The sequence below is a fragment of the Cherax quadricarinatus genome, chromosome 13, assembly GCF_038502225.1.
Source record: "Cherax quadricarinatus isolate ZL_2023a chromosome 13, ASM3850222v1, whole genome shotgun sequence".
Classification (NCBI taxonomy): Eukaryota; Metazoa; Arthropoda; class Malacostraca; order Decapoda; family Parastacidae; genus Cherax; species Cherax quadricarinatus.
In genome coordinates this window covers 8440057-8457693 of record NC_091304.1, presented here as the reverse complement: position 1 = coordinate 8457693, position 17637 = coordinate 8440057, and the positions used below count along the sequence as shown (strand labels likewise).

Genomic DNA, 17637 nt, shown 5'->3' with positions numbered 1-17637 from the left:
GGCAGTTTAGTGGATTTTTTGAAATGTAATTTTTTTTATTAGCTTTCAAAATGTGATACTGAAAACGGGAATGGGTACAAAGGGAAGATGTTAATGTAGTTGCACATAAATTATCTTAAGACAGCAATTTAACCTTTTTTTTAACAATAAAGTTTGAAATGTAAAGATATTGAACAAAAGTGCATACTCAAAGGAAACAAAATCCAGCATTTACGTTCTCGTAGAGACGGAAAATTTCCTTGTCCACCGTCTTCATGATGAGTATATAAAATTTGCATCATCTTTTTAAACTAACCTGCAGGTATGATAGAATTCAACATGTTCGGGATGCCGCACGTGGGAGCTGACATCTGCGGTTTCTTCCAAGATACTACTGAGGAGTTGTGTGCTCGCTGGTCGCAGCTGGGCGCCTTCTATCCCTATAGTCGCAACCACAACACCCTCAGCTCCTCTGACCAGGTAAGTGTAGCAGCAAGTAGTGCTTCACTGCTGGGAGTGAATGAAAACGGTCAAGAATTTTCGGATTTGCCGATCACCAGAGACCGGGCAGCGATACGTGAGTAGAGGCTCGAGGTTCACTACGCCTTGTGTTGAATGACCCATTCTAGATTAGCATTTCATGAAATAAAATACCATATGAGTTTTCGGAGGCCAAATGCAAGTACAGTTCATTTTGTCTCTGCACTGACCTAAACTTCCTGGCAGTCATAAATTCCCTCAACGCTGACGATGTAGTACTTCCTGATGACTCTGAAAACTCTGATGATCCTCTGGCAGGACCCAGGACTGTGGCCGAGTGTAGCGAGTTCAGCTCGTGCAGCTCTCCAGGTCCGCTACACCTTGCTGCCCTACCTCTACACACTGCACTACCTCGCCCACACTCAAGGCCTCACCGTCGTCAGGGCGCTCTTCTTCGAGTGAGCCAAATTTTTTCTTTGTTCCATTTTGTCTCTTTAATGTTAGTATCCAGTTTTTTAATGATTAATTCTACCTGTGTGCTAAAGAGGTAGGAATAAGAAGAACCACAAAGAAAAGTCCTAGGTTATTTCTGCATCATTCATTGCCTTTCCATTAACCTGGAAGGAAGACCTGGAAGTACTTTCCTCCCACCACTCTTTGTAGTGAATGACCCACACGGGTTTAATGCGCTATAAAATGCATTATAATGTGGCTGTTGGAGTTTCTGTGCGAATTTAAAACGTAATTGTTTATTTTATTCTTCAGGAAACAAGAAGTGTTACCTAACTCGGGTTTCACTTGTGTGATGATTAACTAACTGAATTTTTTTTTCATATATCTGAGGCTTCCTCTGACTTGCTGGTCCACACTGAGCAAATAAAGACCATATCGTAAGTAATTTTTTAGGTACAGGTACACAAAAATGCAGTTACACCAATTGCCATGTTTCCTGACGCGGGTCTTAGTAATACGATGACCCACAGCTGGAACTTTTGGTCGAGGTCTTACCCTCACAAATTACCATACATAGTAACATGTGTAAATTATTTAGTATATCCCCCCAAAAAGTCAGCAGTGCGAGAACTAATAATACTGACTATAAATCACTTCTACTGTAGACTCCCTTGCTGAATGACTCACAGGTTTTTCTTTCCCCATTACAAATAATAATAATCCTGTAGACTCCAGAATAATCTATGCATTTCTCCCCTCAAAAAATATAAAAAAATATCAGTTTACTTTGGAAAAAATGTCTAATTTACGTACATTTCCAGCTTTTCAACTAAAACATTTTAAGTATAAAACTTGACTGTTTTATGACCTGCCCTCCAGGTTCCCCAATATCTCAGACACGTGGACAATTGATGACCAGTTTTTATGGGGGTCGTGGCTTATGGTCACCCCGGTCATTGAGGCAGTAAGTTCTAGTTTTCTTTTGCAAACTTTTTTCATAGAAAACGATGCAAATTTTAGGAGTAACTATACTATATTACAAAGTTTTCACTTTTTTTTACGTATTTATTTAGGTATTACATTTAATCATACATAGACCAAATCCAACAAAAACAATATCATAGGACTGCAGCAGAAATTAATAATTTAAGCAGATTTTTTTTTATTAATGTTTGTTTTATGATTAGTCTTAACTGCTTTGTGTACCCGGAATTTTATACTATGCAGTATTCTCCACTGTAAATGCTTTATAGTTTAAAGTTTTGTAATTACGATTTAAACGAAAATTTTAAATGAACAAATTAATCAATAGAATATCTATATATACATCTGTCTATAAATGTACAAGTTAACTTTTTGCTGCTGCTGCTACTGCTGTTGTTGTTGCTGCTGCTGCTACTGCTGTTGTTGCTGCTGCTGCTGCTACTGTTGCTTCTGGCTGACATCTGGTGTTGCAGGGACAAACACTGCGCAGTGTGTACTTTCCAGCAGGTGTTTGGTATGACTACTACACGGTAAGTACAATATTCAACTGAACCTTAAAACACACGTTTGGAAATATTGACTTAAACTACACTCAGTCGTGGTGCTTTCAGTTGATTGATAATCTTGAATATTGACCACCAAAGGAGCCAACCCGGACCCATGTCTCCCCCTCCTTCAAAAAGAGAAATTTTTTTTCATTGGGTTTAAAACCCAAGAAAGTCAGTGTGTCAGGTTTTCACTGAGGTACTTTTAAGGGCCTTCGGAAGCGATTCTTGGGTACCTATTTACTGTGTGGTGAACAGGGGCAACAGGTGGTAGACTTACACATATGTTTCGCGTCATCCAGTGTTCGACCCCGGCTACTTTTGGTTGAGTCGAGCGCTGTACGACTGCGTTGTTAGGTACCTAACCTAACATAGAGAACACGGTGCTTAGCAGACTTGCAGGAAACGTTAAGATATTGACGCTGGAAACTTCGTAAGAAAATGAATGCAAGAAAAGAACGGCAGATTGTGTTATTAAAAATGTGATTTGCACATAGCTGTGAGAAATGATAACCTTCCCGGGAAAGTGTTTCATGATAATGACCTTTGCCAGTGAAGAATATCAACGTCATGGATCAAGACTCATAGATCAAAATCTTCCTATGAGAGGTCTTAATCTAAGATGCCGGTTGCATCAATAATTACTGAGATCCATAATCAGGATAATTTTAAATTTTAACTCCCAGACTTTGTGAATAAATTTTCTTAATGAAGATATATGTCAAATAGTATCTGAAAATGCTAAGAATTGTCCTCATGAGAATGCATTACCGAATTTTAGTAATGGAAAGAAATCAGGTTTGATCGGATGGAAGGGAGGATAGCTCTAGGTTCTTGAATTAAAAAACCTTCACTAGCAACAAGGAACACCCAATCCCCTCCCTACCTCGAAGGTTGGGGAGGGGATTTTGTTTTGTTCACTCTTTCGAGTGAACAAAACCTCAGAATTGCGAACCGTTTTGGAAAGAGAGTCTAGCTAGCCCATTTTCACAGAACTGCAAAGTCCCATTACTTAACCTAACCTGATTACCTCTTATTCTCCTGGCGTTGTGTGAGCCTCTTGGATTTAGCGTTTCCCCATGAATAAATAAAATAACTATAATAACAATGCGGAAATGAGAACAAATTCCTTGAGCCTAGCACACTGACGTGATCTATCATGACCCTAGGGCGAGGCTGTCAACCAAACAGAAGGAAGGACGCTGGTGGTGCAGGCTCCTCCAACACACATCCCCGTGTACGTGAGGGGAGGCGGTGTGCTTCTCACACAGCGACCCCGCGCCAACACCATGCTGGCTAGGTAAGTTTGTGAATTAACATCATTAGGTACATGGTACATGGCTAACTATTACTCAGCAACTAAATAATTCCAGCACCTACTGGAGTGTACTCTAACAGGTACTCAAGTTTTCCTACACAATGATCAGGGTGTTGTTTACACATTTAACATTCCAGCAGGGCTAGTTTTCAAACATTTTTTATCTAACTGGGAGGGGAAGTAAAATGTGGAAGAGCTTAAGGATATTTATAATTTTCTTTTATTAACCTCTTCAAGGAAGGGCATATCTAGGTGCAGCGACGGGTCTCTTCTTTTGGGGGAATGGACTTCTTGTCCCTTTCCTAAGATCGAATGTAAATGACTAACCCTCCCTATCTTCATTTAATCTCGTTAATGTAGAAACTTCGCCCTTTTCATAAAATCCAATTCCTAGAGAGAAGGAAAAATGGGTCACTGTCACCACTGTTATAAGTTAACATTCGTTAGTAGTGGTGCTGTACTCCTTTACTGCGGCATTCTTGTGCTCCACCCGTTGGAAAATAGATCATTTTAAGATGAAACGGCCTTGAAGGAAGGTGCCTCGATGCTGGTTGCTTCTCTGTCCAAGAAATTGGATACGTCCTCTCCTTCTTTAGATCATTCCATTTTGCCTCCCATTCCCCAAGTGCTGTAAGACCCTATGGGATTAGCACTGGAGAGGTCTCTGATGACTGGAGTATTACCGGAGGTTTCCTGTGGTTCTAAGAGTGGCAGTGGAAGTGTGTGACTCCTGACATTCTTTCTGGTTCATCCTCCATCATTCTTTGCTGTAAGACGATTGCCACCCACTATTTACCTTATAATAAATCTGAAAGTGACCCATTTTCCTGGATTCCAAGTGGCTGTGACACACTATACCCCAGCACCCGACCTCAGAACCCGAAATTACTTTCGGGCAGTAACTCGTTGGCCGGACCCGGTACCAATGATCTACCTACTTCCTTCTTAGATTGTTTATGCGTTGCCGGACAACGAACAACTAAGGGCTCTAAATTTATAACTAACACACCTCCCTCCCCCCCCCAAAAAAAAAAAAACTGTAAACTTTTTTTTTAAAGAAACCAATAGACACTCGTGGGCAAAATTCTTTGCACGTGAACCTATAATACCTAATAAATAAACGATACTTACATTGGGCAATAATTTTTTGGCTTCCATCGGATAAGACATCTCTTTCCATACATTTAAAGAAGCTTAGAAGGTGTTGTGCCTACGCGACACCGGGAGCACTTCAGTCAACACACTGACACTCCATCTTCAACTCAACCCGCCGGATCATTGTTATCTCGACCACAACATTGTAACGAGAATACAGAATGTGAACCATATATCCAAGTACTTGAACTTTACATATAATAGTAATAATAATAATAATTGGATTATTAAGCCTTGTTTATTTAAATGATATCTTTATTTATTTGGACATGATACATAGATGTACAAGGAATTATAGTAGTTGGATGTACGTGTCAAAAGCCCCTTGTACGTAGAGCATTATGGACAGGCTTAAAATTAACTTAAGATTAACTAAGCAATGATATATTCAGTGGTATAAATTATAGTAAACAAAATACAACATGAAGTACAAATGACTATTTTAAACAATGAAGTTTGAACCTTTCAATTAGGAGACTTTATAGTTGTACAGATTTGTAACATAACAATGTATAATATAAAATGATTAATATACTATATCAATATACTATTTGTAGTGCAGAAACAGGTCATAATGTCATTAGATAATTTACTGAGCATTCAAGAGAATGGATTATTCTTTCAGGTAATGTAATTAAAAATACATAGTTTGATAGGGTCACAGGTTACACTTTTATGAAATACAGTTATTCAATATTTATTTAGTTGTAGTTGAGTAAGTGTTTTTTAAGAAGAGACTTGAATTGATAAACAGTGTTCATTTTGTATTCAAAGGTAATGAATTTCAGATTTTTGGGCCTTTTATATGCATTGAGTTTTTACATAGTGTGAGATGGACACGAGGAACATCAAAGAGTGATCTGTGTCTTGTGTTTTGGTCATGTGTTCTATTGAGGCTGGTAAGGAGATGTTTGAGGGGAGGGTTTATATCTGAGTTTATTGTTCTATGTATGTAGTAGGTACAATAATAAGTATGGATGTTTTGTACAGTAAGTTTAGACTTTTGCATATTGGTGGAGTATGCTTCCTGGAGTGGCAATTTGTTATCATTCTAACTGCAGCCTTTTGTTGGGTAATTAGTGGTCTGAGATGATTTATTGTTGAGCCCCATGAACAGATTCCATACGTGAGATAGGGGTAAATGTGTGAGTGATATAAGGCCAGGAGAGCTGATTGTGGAATATAGTACCATATCTTCGATAGTATGCCTACGGTCTTGGAGATTTTCTTGGAAATTTGTTGTACATGTGTTTGAAATTTGAGTCTATTATGAAGGTGGATTGCTAAGAATTTTCCCTCTGTGAGTTTCGTGATAGGTGATCCGTTTATCAGTATGTTAAGAGGAACATCTGTAGTTCTGTTTTCAGACTGAATGTAGTAGGTTTTGTCAATATTGAGAGTAAGCTTGTTAATCATCATCCAGGTAGATATTTTCTGTAATTCGGTATTTACAGTATTGGCTAGCGTGACTGGGCTCGGGTGAGAGAAGACGTATGTAGTGTCATCTGCAAATAGTGTGGGTTTGAGTAGATGCGATACATTTGGTAAGTCATTTATGTAAATGAGAAAGAGAAGATGGCCAAGGACACTTCCCTGTGGGAATCCAACTGTAATTGGTTGTGTGGAAGAGTTTTCTCCATTTGTGTACACATATTGGCTTCTGTTGCTAAGGTATGACTTTAGGTAGTTGAGGGAGTGCCCTCTTATACCATAGTGTGATAATTGTATGTGCAACAAATCATGGTCAACTGTACCAAAAGCTTTACGTAAATCAATGAAGATCCCCAATGGGACTTCTTTTTTCTCAAGTGCAGTGTATATTTGTAAGAGGCCTAGCTTCTCCCTACGAGCCCCATGAGGGCGGGGAATGTGGCTAGGCCTGGGGACACTTGGTCCCAAAGATGAGGAGGTACTTGTACCTCCTCCCATGGGAGACTTAAGTCTCGAGACACTCCCCAGATAGGGAGCCAAGGCCGGGTCACCACTACTTGGAAAAGACCCGGGCCGGGAGAATACCGGCGAATAAAAAAAAAAAAAAAAAAAAAAGTGTATATTTGTTCGAGCATGTGTATAATAGCATCATTCGTATTTTTATTTGACCTGAACCCAAACTGACAGGGGTTGAGTATGTTGTGGGAGATGAGGTAGGAGTAAATTCGCTGGGTATTTTACCTTGGTATACTTTCACCACTACCATTGCGACTCTCATATTTCTTTCTGCTTGGAGATTTTCTCAGTAAATTTGATTATAACACAGCTATTAACTTTATCTTTACATGAATCTCTCCTGTATCTAATACCTTCTAAATGCTTGATTTCTTGCCTTCGACAGGAAAGAACCTCTGGGTCTGATCGTCGCTCCAGACTGGGAGGGTAGAGCCTCTGGCACCTTCTACTGGGATGATGGAGAGGCTGTGGGTGAGTCTTCTCTCTCTCTCTCTTTCTCGTCTGTTTATACTTTTTATATGTTGTGTATTTTGTTTTCTCTAGAGAGGATTTTTTAATCAAAATAATATAGTCTTGCAGTGTGTTGCTACTTTATATGATAGCTAGTTTTCTTACCTCAATACGAGTTTTTCCCAGTCATATTCCATCACGCATGTTGGGCTTTTTAGGAGACTGGGGAGGACGGCGGGGAGAGACTTGGTGCTCAAGGGGTTCTGTTTGTCGTTAAAAATCTCACAATTTAGTCAGTATACAAGGCTTAATAACGACCAACTCCCGAAGGCGCACAGTATGTGTTCTGCTTAAGCTTCAACTTTTTTGCATTATCATACACTAACACTGGGGAACTGTCACCAACACTGGCACCAACATTGGGCCACTGACTGGCACCAACAGTAGCTCACTGGCACCAACAGTGGGGAGTGTCACCAACACTGGCACCAACCCTCTCTGTCACCAACACTGGCACTGGGATCACTGTCACATCACTGGCACCAACATGGGGATAGCACACTGGCACCAACACTGGCACTGGCACCAACACTGGGGATGGCCACTGTCACCAACACTGGCACCAACACTGGGGATACTGCCAGTCACCACCACACTGGCACCAACACTGGGGATAGCCAGTCACCAACACTGGCACCTGGGGATAGCACAAACACTGGGGATAGCCACCGTCACCAACACTGGCACCAACACTTGGGATGGCCACTGTCACCATCACTGGCACCAACACTGGGGAGAGTCATTGTCACCAACACTGGCACCAACACTGGGGATAGCCACTGTCACCAACACTGGCACCAACACTTGGGATGGCCACTGTCACCAACACTGGCACCAACACTGGGGAGATCATTGTCACCAACACTGGGGATCACTGTCACCAACACTGGCACCAACACTGGGGATGGCCACTGTCACATCACTGGAACCAACACTGGGGATAGTCACTGTCACCAACACTGGGGGAGAGCCACTGTCACCAACACTGGCACCAACAACTGGGGATGGTCACTGGCACCAACACTGGCACTATCAACACTGAGGATAGCCAGTCACCAACACTGGCACTAACACTGGGGATGGCCACTGTCACCAACACTGGCACCAACATTGGGGATAGCCACTGTCACCAACACTGGCACCAACAGTGGGGATAGGAACTGTCACCAACACTGGCACCAACAGTGGGGAGAGCCACTGTCACCAACACTGGCACCAACACCGGGGATGGCCACTGTCACCAACACTGGCACCAACAGTGGGAATAGCCACTGTCACCAACACTGGCACCAACACTGGGGATAGCCACTGTCACCAACACTGGCACCAACACTGGGGATGGTCACTGGCACCAACACTGGGGATGGCCACTATCACCAACACTGGCACCAACACTGGGGATGGCCACTGTCACCAACACTGGCAATAACACTGAGGATAGCCACCGTCACCAACACTGGCACCAACACTGAGGATGGCCACTGTCACCATCACTGGAACCAACACTGGCACCAACACTGGGGATAGCCACTGTCACCAACACTGGCACCAACACTTGGGATGGCCACTGTCACCATCACTGGCACCAACACTGGGGAGAGTCATTGTCACCAACACTGGCACCAACACTGGGGATAGCCACTGTCACCAACACTGGCACCAACACTTGGGATGGCCACTGTCACCATCACTGGCACCAACACTGGGGAGAGTCATTGTCACCAACACTGGGGATAGCCACTGTCACCAACACTGGCACCAACACTGGGGATGGCCACTGTCACCATCACTGGAACCAACACTGGGGATAGTCACTGTCACCAACACTGGCACCAACACTGGGGATAGCCACTGTCACCAACACTGGCACCAACACTGGGGATGGCCACTGTCACCAACACTGGCACCAACACTGAGGATAGCCACTGTCACCAACACTGGCACCAACACTGGGGATAGCCACTGTCACCAATATTGGCACCAACACTTGGGATGGCCACTGTCACCATCACTGGCACCAACACTGGGGATAGTCATTGTCACCAACACTGGCACCAACGCTGGGGATGGCCACTGTCACCAACACTGGGGATGGCCACTGTCACCAACACTGGCACCAACACTGGGGATAGCCACTGTCACCAACACTGGCACCAACACTGGGGATAGTCATTGTCACGAACACTGGTACCAACACTGGGGATGGCCACTGTCACCAACACTGGGGATGGCCACTCTCACCAACACTGGGGATGGCCACTGTCACTAACACTGGGGATGGCTACTGTCACCAACACTGGTAATGGCTACTGTCACCAACACTGGGGAAGGCCACTGTCAACAACACTGGGGATGGCCACTGACACCAACACTGGGGATGGCTACTGTCACCAACACTGGGGGTGGCTACTGTCATCAACACTGGGGATGGCTACTGTCACCAACACTGGGGATGGCTACTGTCACCAACACTGGGGATGGGAACTGTCACCAACACTGGGGATGGCTACTGTCACCAACACTGGGGATGGGAACTGTCACCAACACTGGGGATGGCTACTGTCACCAACACTGGGGATGGCTACTGTCACCAACACTGGGGATGGCCACTGTCACCAACATTGGGGATGGCTACTGTCACCAACACTGGGGATGGCTACTGTCACCAACACTGGGGGTGGCTACTGTCACCAACACTGGGGATGGCTACTGTCACCAACATTGGGGATGGCTACTGTCACCAACACTGGGGGTGGCTACTGTCAACAACACTGGGGGTGGCTACTGTCACCAACACTGGGGGTGGCTACTGTCACCAACACTGGGGGTGGCTACTGTCACCAACACTGGGGGTGGCTACTGTCACCAACACTGGGGGTGGCTACTGTCACCAACACTGGGGATGGCCACTGTCACCAACACTGGGGATGGCTACTGTCACCAACACTGGGGATGGCTACTGTCACCAACACTGGGGATGGCTACTGTCACCAACATTGGGGATGGCTACTGTCACCAACACTGGGGGTGGCTACTGTCACCAACACTGGGGGTGGCTACTGTCACCAACACTGGGGATGGCTACTGTCACCAACACTGGGGATGGCCACTGTCACCAACGAGCAGCTTGAAGTAAGGTACAACGTGTCTAAATCATAATGGAGTGGAAATATTTTCAGGCGACCATAACATCAAGTCTTATAATGAAGACAACATCTCAAGCGGATATTCTTAAATTTCAAGACTTTTTGATGAAAATTGTTTAGAAAACCAAGTTGAAGAATGTGAAAATTGTGCAACATTTGAGAAACTTTAATGAGAGAACATTCTCGCCAGCCCAGTGGCTTCATCAGTCCAATACTGATCAGAAGGGTGTAAGGAGAGCAGGAGTTTGAGGTAATCAGTCCCTCAGCCTGGAGTCGATATGTTCAGTCCATCAATCTTGTAGAAAGTACAGTACAGGGCCGTAGACGTGGCTTATATACTGTAGTCAGGTGAGGCGAAGCAGGAGAAGGCGACTACAAGGAATTCTTCAACCTTGTCCAACCTTTGGACGAAGACCTACTTCGACTAGTGGATGGTACCACTATGACCCCGCCTTCTCCTGCTTCGCCTCACCTGACTACAGTATATAAGCCACATCTACGGCCCTGTACTGTACTTTCTACAAGATTGATGGACTGAACATATCGACTCCAGGCTGAGGGACTGATTACCTCAAACTCCTCCTCTCCTTACACCCTTCTGATCTGTATTGGACTGATGAAGTCACTGTGTGGCGAAACGTTTCTTCAATAAAGATTCCCATGTGTTCCATTAGTGTCTCATTCTTCAAAACTTAAATTGACATCTCAGCTGTTTTACATTTTATAAAGATTTACAGAAGTGTGGTAGAGAACTCATAAGCGATAAACGAAAAACAAACAATAATCTGTAAGTATTTTTTTAAAGTGCAAAATCCAAAGTTTGCAAGATTCAATATAGGTTTCCGGTATTGACAGTGCCATCCCATCACCATTGGAGACGTTAGTCTGTTTACACCGAGCAAGCACTCCGCCTACCAGTGAATTGCTTTCCATTCATAGTGTGGTGTGAATGGGCGAGGATATCCTCCACAACAGGTCGTAAATCAGAATTATTGTTTACTATGAAGAGTAAAGCTACTGTTTCATATTTCAGCAATTTACCTGAGCGCATCTGTTAGCCTTTTCGGACTTCAAATGTTCATATATATATATATATATATATATATATATATATATATATATATATATATATATATATATATATATGTAGTATTGTAGCCACGAACAAGTGGCATTTAATGAATAACAACACTGCGACTAGTCGAGGATTCGAACCTGTGTTGTTTTAGCCCGCCTCATGGTGAGTGAAAATTCACGACGCTCTAACCCACAGGAGCATACGATTCTACAAACATCTTTAGCCTAGCGAACTAGGCTTGCTTTAAGTTGCTAAGACATACGATGGTGTGGTTGCCTCAGAGCTAATTTGATTCTACTCCCCGTTTGGTGTATTAGCCTCACAAGCAGTGTAAATATTATTGTAGTCACAAACAAGTGGCATTTAATCAATAACAACACTGGTACCTGTCGGAGGATCGAACCCGTATTGTATAATTAAACCATTGATGGGTGGCTTATGAGAAGTCAGTATTCTGAGATGTGCGATTCACACACACACGCACACACAGCCTTAAGAAGAGGTACGCCGAAGCGCTTAGATCCGGGAGAGAGAGGCCCTAGTAGCGATCAGTGAAGAGGCGGGGCCAGGAGCTATGACTCGTCCCCTGCAACCACAAATAGGTGTGTACAAATAGGTGAGTACACACATAGCCAGGAGCTGTGACTCCCGGCTATAACCACAAATAGGTGAGTACACACACACACATAATGCAGACTGAATAACAAATGTGAGAAGTGGCACAAAAGAATCATGGAGGCATCCCCCAGACGTCATAGCACTCGTAACAGATGCGATCTTTCCATCTGGATATCAGATCCTGCAGAAAGGAGAGGGGAATTGCAATGCTCATTAATAACCAGTGGAGATTTGAGGAAATGAAAGGAATGAACAGAAAAGAAGCAAGGAACTACATAGTAGGAACACTTCAGAGTGGGGTTCCCAAGGTGGTGATTACAGTGATGTACAACCCTGCCACAGAACAGCAGGAGGCCAAGACAAGAATATGATGAGGGTAACAGAGTAATGGTGGACACATTATCTGAGGTGGCCAGAAGGGCCCATATGGTTAGGGCAAAGTTACTAGTTTGGGTGATTTCAATCACAAGGAGAGTGACTGGGAAAAACTGGAGAGCTAAGATGATGAGATGATGGAAGTGGTACTACAAACCCTCATGCATCAGCATGTTAGACTACCAAATAGAGAGAAGATGAACCGGCAAGGCTGGACCTTATATTCACCTTGAGTAGTTCAGACTTTGAGGACATCACATATGAAAAGCCCCTCTGAGCTAGTGATCAAGTGGTCCTGAGCTTCAAATACATAGTAGTGTTAAAAGTGGAGAGTGAAGCAGCACAAGTATGTTGGGAGAAGCCAGACTACACAGGCATGAGGAATTTCCTGCATGAGGTACAATGGGAAAGAGAACTGGTGGGAAAATCAGTAAACGAAATAATGGAATACATAACCAAAAAAATGCAAGGAGGCAGAGGAGAGATTTGTACCCAAGGGCAACAGAAACAATGGGAAGACAAAAATAAACCTTTGGTTCACCCTAAGGTGTAGAGAGGCCAAAACTAAGTGTGCTAGAGAATGAAAAAATTATAGAAGAAAAACGAAGTCCGGAATATAAGGAGGTTAGCCGAAGAGCCAGAAATGAATATGCATAGATAAGCAGGGAGGCTTAGCTACCAAATCTGACCCAAAGCCGTTGTCAGCATAGTTGCCGAGCCCCTACATATGTTGTATAGCTTATCTGAGTATCACAGTACCATCCATATGTTTTATATAGAAGACCCCTTGCTGGACTTAGTGGCTAGCATGGGTGACATCACGTGATGTAACATGTGAGCCTCAGACACGTTGTCCCTTTCTCAGTCCACGGATAAACCTACACAGGCAACAAGGCAGGCTGGGCTCCCCTCTCACACTCTGCTAATATAAGTGTACAACTTAACAAGTGTGTTTATCTCCAACCATCATATTTCCACGGAACCCTCTCAACACCATTGTACAGCCACATCAAGAGGAAAACAACAGTCAAGGATCAGGTAATCAGTCTGAAGAAGGAAGGAGGGGAGATCACAAGAAATGACAAAGAAATATGTGAAGAGCTAGCTCAACACGAGATTCAAGTGCTTTCAGTGTAGACAGAAAGGACTCCAGCAAACCGGGATGGAAGGGTACACCAGCAGGTGCTAGACACACTACATACAGCAGAGGAGGAGGCGAAGAAGCTGCTTAGTGAGTTAGATACCTCAAAGGCGGTGGGACCGGACATCTCTGTGGGTCCTGAGAGAGAAAGCAGAGGCGCTATGTGTACCACAAACAACAATCTTCAGCACATCTATCGACACAGGGCAACTACCTGAGGTGTGGATGACGATAAATGTTGTCCCAATCTTTAAGAAAGGAGACACAGGTGGCATTGAACTACAAAATAATGTCACTGACATGCATAGTATGCAGTTATGGAGAAACTTATCAGGAAAAGACTGGTGGAGAACCTAGAAAGGAATGAGTTTATACACGATAACCAGCACGGTATCAGAGAGGGGAAATCCTGCATCACTAACCTACTGGAGTTTTACGGTAAGGTGACAGAAGACAGGAGAGAGAGGGGTAGGTAGATTGTATTTTCTTAGAATGCAAAAAGGCTTTCGACACAGATCCGCACAAGAGAATAGTGCAAAAGCTGGAGGAGCAGGCAAGAATAACATGAAAGGCATTGCAATGGATCAGAGAATACCTGACAGGAAGGAAACAACGAGTGATGGTACGTGTCAGAGTACGTGCCTGTGATGAGCGGAGTTCTACAAGGGTCAGTCTTAGGGCCGTTGCTGTTTCTGGTAAACGTGAATGACATGATGGAAGGGATAGATTCAGAGGTGTCCCTGTTTGCAGACAATATGAAGCTAATGCGGAGAATTCAAGTTGATGAGTATCAGGCTGGAGTACAAAGGGATCTGGAGAGGCTGTAAGCCTGGTCCAACAACTAGCTCCTGGAGTTTAACCCCACCAAATGCAAAGTTATGGAGATTGGGAAGGTGAAAGAACACCGTAGACAGAGTACAGGCTAGGGAGCGAAAGACTGCAAACCTCACTCAAGGAAAAGGATCTAGGGGTGAGTATAATACTGAATTCATCTCCTAAGGCACACATTAGCCAAATAACTGTTGCAGCGTTTGGACGTTTGGCAAACCAAAGAATAGCGTTTCGACACCTGAGTAAGGAATCAATCTAGACTCTGTACACCGTGTACGTCAGGCCCATATTGGAGTATGCAGCACCAGTATGGAACCCACAACTGATCAAGCACGTCAGAAAATTAGAGGAAGTACAAAGGTTTGCAGCAAGCCTAGTCCTGGAGGTAATTGGTATGTTCTGTGAGGAAGTATTTCTTCAGCCTTAGAGATGTCAGGAAGTGGAACAATATAGAGAGTGATGTGGTGGAGGCAGGATGCATACATAGCTATAAGAAGAGATACGACAAAACTCATGCAGCAGGGAGAGAGTGGACCTAGTAGTGACCAGCGAAGAGGCGGGGCCAGGAGCTGTGAATCGACTCCTGCAACCACAAATAGATGAGTACAAATGAATGAGTAAATGTTATTTTTAATCTCATATTTGTTCTTAATTTTCTTGGCTTCTCACTATCTTTACCATCATCAGTATTTCTTTCTCAGTCATTTTTTATCTAAACTTTTCATGTTTGCTGCGTCATTATTATTGTTGTTCCACTCAGGATGTTCCTTACATGTTCCCCAGATCCTGTAGACTCGGGCGAGTACTTCACGGCGAAGGTCACGTACTCACAAGTAAGTACATACATGGATTTGGCGGGTCATACTTCAGGGAGGAGCTGGTAGGTCACACTCCAGGGAGGAGCTGGTCACACTCCAGAGAGGAGCTGGTGGGTCACATTCCAGGGAGGAGCTGGTGGGTCACACTCCAGGGAGGAGCTGGTGGGTCACACTCCAGGGAGGAACTGGGACTAGTTTTGCTGCAAACCATTGTATTTTCTCTAATTTCATGATGTGCTTGACCAGGTGTGGGCTCCATAATGGTTCTGCATACTCCAATATGGGCCTGACGTACACAGTGTACAGTGTCTTCAATGACTCCTTACTTAGATATCGAAACTCTATTTTTAGGTTTGCCAGTCGCCCACATCCTGCAGCAGTTATTTGGTTGATGTGCCCCTCAGGGGATGTGCTTAGTATGATACTCCCAAGATCCTTTTCCATGAGTGAGTTCTGCACCTTTAACCTAGGCTGTACTTCGTCTGTGGTCTTCTTTATCCTTCCCCAAACTTTATGACACTACACTTGCTGGGGTTAAACTCCAGGAGCCATTTGTCGGACCAGGCTTGCAGCATGTCTAAATCTCCTTATCCTAGTCCATTTGTACTTTTCTCATTTACTTCACATCATCTGCAAAAAGGGATACTTCTGAATCTATCCCTTCTGGCATATCATTCACATATATTAGAAACAGCACCGGACCCAGGACTGACCTTGTGGGACCCCACTCGACATATGCACCCACTCTGACACCTCGTCACGTACCAACACGTTGTTTTCTTCCTCTCAGGTATTCCTGATCCATTGAAGTACTTTCCCTGTTATTTCTGCCTGCTCCTCAAGCTTTTCAACTAATCTCTTGTGTGGTACTGTATAAAAAGCCTTCTTATTGTCCAAGAAGATGCACTCTACCCATCCCTCTCTTTCATGTCTTCTGTTACCTTATCCTACAACTCCAGTAGGTTTGTGATGCAGAATTTCCCTTCCCTGAAGCCATGCTGGTTGTCATGTATGAGTCCATTCCTTTCTTGGTGCTCCACCACTCTTCTCCTGATAATCTTCTCCATTATTTTACATACTATACATGTCAGTGACACAGGTCTGTAGTTTAGTGTAGCCTGTCTGTCTCCTTTCTTAAAAAATTGGTTATGTTTACTGTCTTCTACACCTCAGGCAGTTGCCTTTTTTTTCAGTACATTTATTGAAGGTTATTTTAAGTGGCACACATTGTGCATCTGTTCCCTCTCTCTCAGGACCCACGGAGAGATGTTATCTGGGCTCACCACCCTCGAGGTATCTAATTCACCTAGGAGTTTCTTCACGTTTGCAGTGTGTCCAGCACTTGCTTGTGCACTCTACTCCCTCGGTTTGTTGGAAGCATCTCTGTCTCCATTGTGAATACCTTCCTGAATCTTGAGCTGAGTTCCTCATATACTTCCTGGTTGCTCCCTATGAGCTCCCCTCCTTCCTTCCTCATGCTGATTACCTGGTCCTTGACTGTTGTTTTCCTCCTGATGTGGCTGTATAACAACTTTGGGTCAGATTTAGCCTTTGATGCTATGTCATTCTCGTATTGCCTTTGGGCCTCTTTCCTTGTCCATGTATATTCATGCATGGGTAAGGAAGGTCCTTTGCCTTCTGTACTTTTTTCCATATTCTAGCGCACTTGGCTTTGGCCTCTTCACATCTCCAGGTAAACCATTGTTTCTGTTGTCCCTGGGCACGAACTTCTGCACTGCCTCCCTGCACTTTGCAGTCACATGTTCCATCATTACGTTTACTGTCTGCCCCTCTAGCTCTCTTAACTACTGCACCTCATGCAGGAATTGCCTCATACATACGTAGTTTCCTTTTCTGAAGTTTGGTTTCTCCTGTCCTTCTCGTGCTGTCTCACTCTTCATTGTTAACGCTATTCGAAACTCAGGACCATGTGATCGTTAGCGCCGAGGGGCGTTTTCTGTGATTTTCCCTATGTCTGAACTGTTGAAAGTGAATACAAGGTCCAACTTTTCTGGTTCATCGTCTCCTCTTTCTCTGGTTGTGTCCCTAATATGTTGGTACATGACGCTTTCCAGCACCACCTCCAGCATCTTTGCTCTCCATGTGTCCAGTCTCCCATGTAGCTTCAGATTATGTGGGCTCTTCTGGCCTTCTCGGCTAGTGTGGTCACCATCATTCTGTTACTGTTATCATATTCTTGTCTTGGTCTTCTGCTGTTCAGTGGTGGGTTGTACATCACTTCTATCAACAGTTTTAGAC

At 43.9% G+C, this 17637-nt stretch overlaps 1 protein-coding gene across 6 annotated transcripts in view; it reads left to right on the top strand.

The window, feature by feature from the left end:
• The window catches only part of LOC128688623 (maltase-glucoamylase), a 157563-nt gene that overhangs the window by 31588 nt on the left and 108338 nt on the right, over positions 1 to 17637 (top strand). For all 6 annotated transcript variants that reach the window (XM_070084448.1, XM_053776534.2, XM_053776532.2 and 3 more), the window contains 7 exons: positions 302 to 459; positions 778 to 917; positions 1792 to 1876; positions 2370 to 2426; positions 3611 to 3741; positions 7247 to 7332; positions 15344 to 15393. In XM_070084448.1, the coding sequence (XP_069940549.1) occupies positions 302 to 459; positions 778 to 917; positions 1792 to 1876; positions 2370 to 2426; positions 3611 to 3741; positions 7247 to 7332; positions 15344 to 15393 (707 nt within the window). The remainder of the gene's footprint in view (positions 1 to 301; positions 460 to 777; positions 918 to 1791; positions 1877 to 2369; positions 2427 to 3610; positions 3742 to 7246; positions 7333 to 15343; positions 15394 to 17637) is intronic.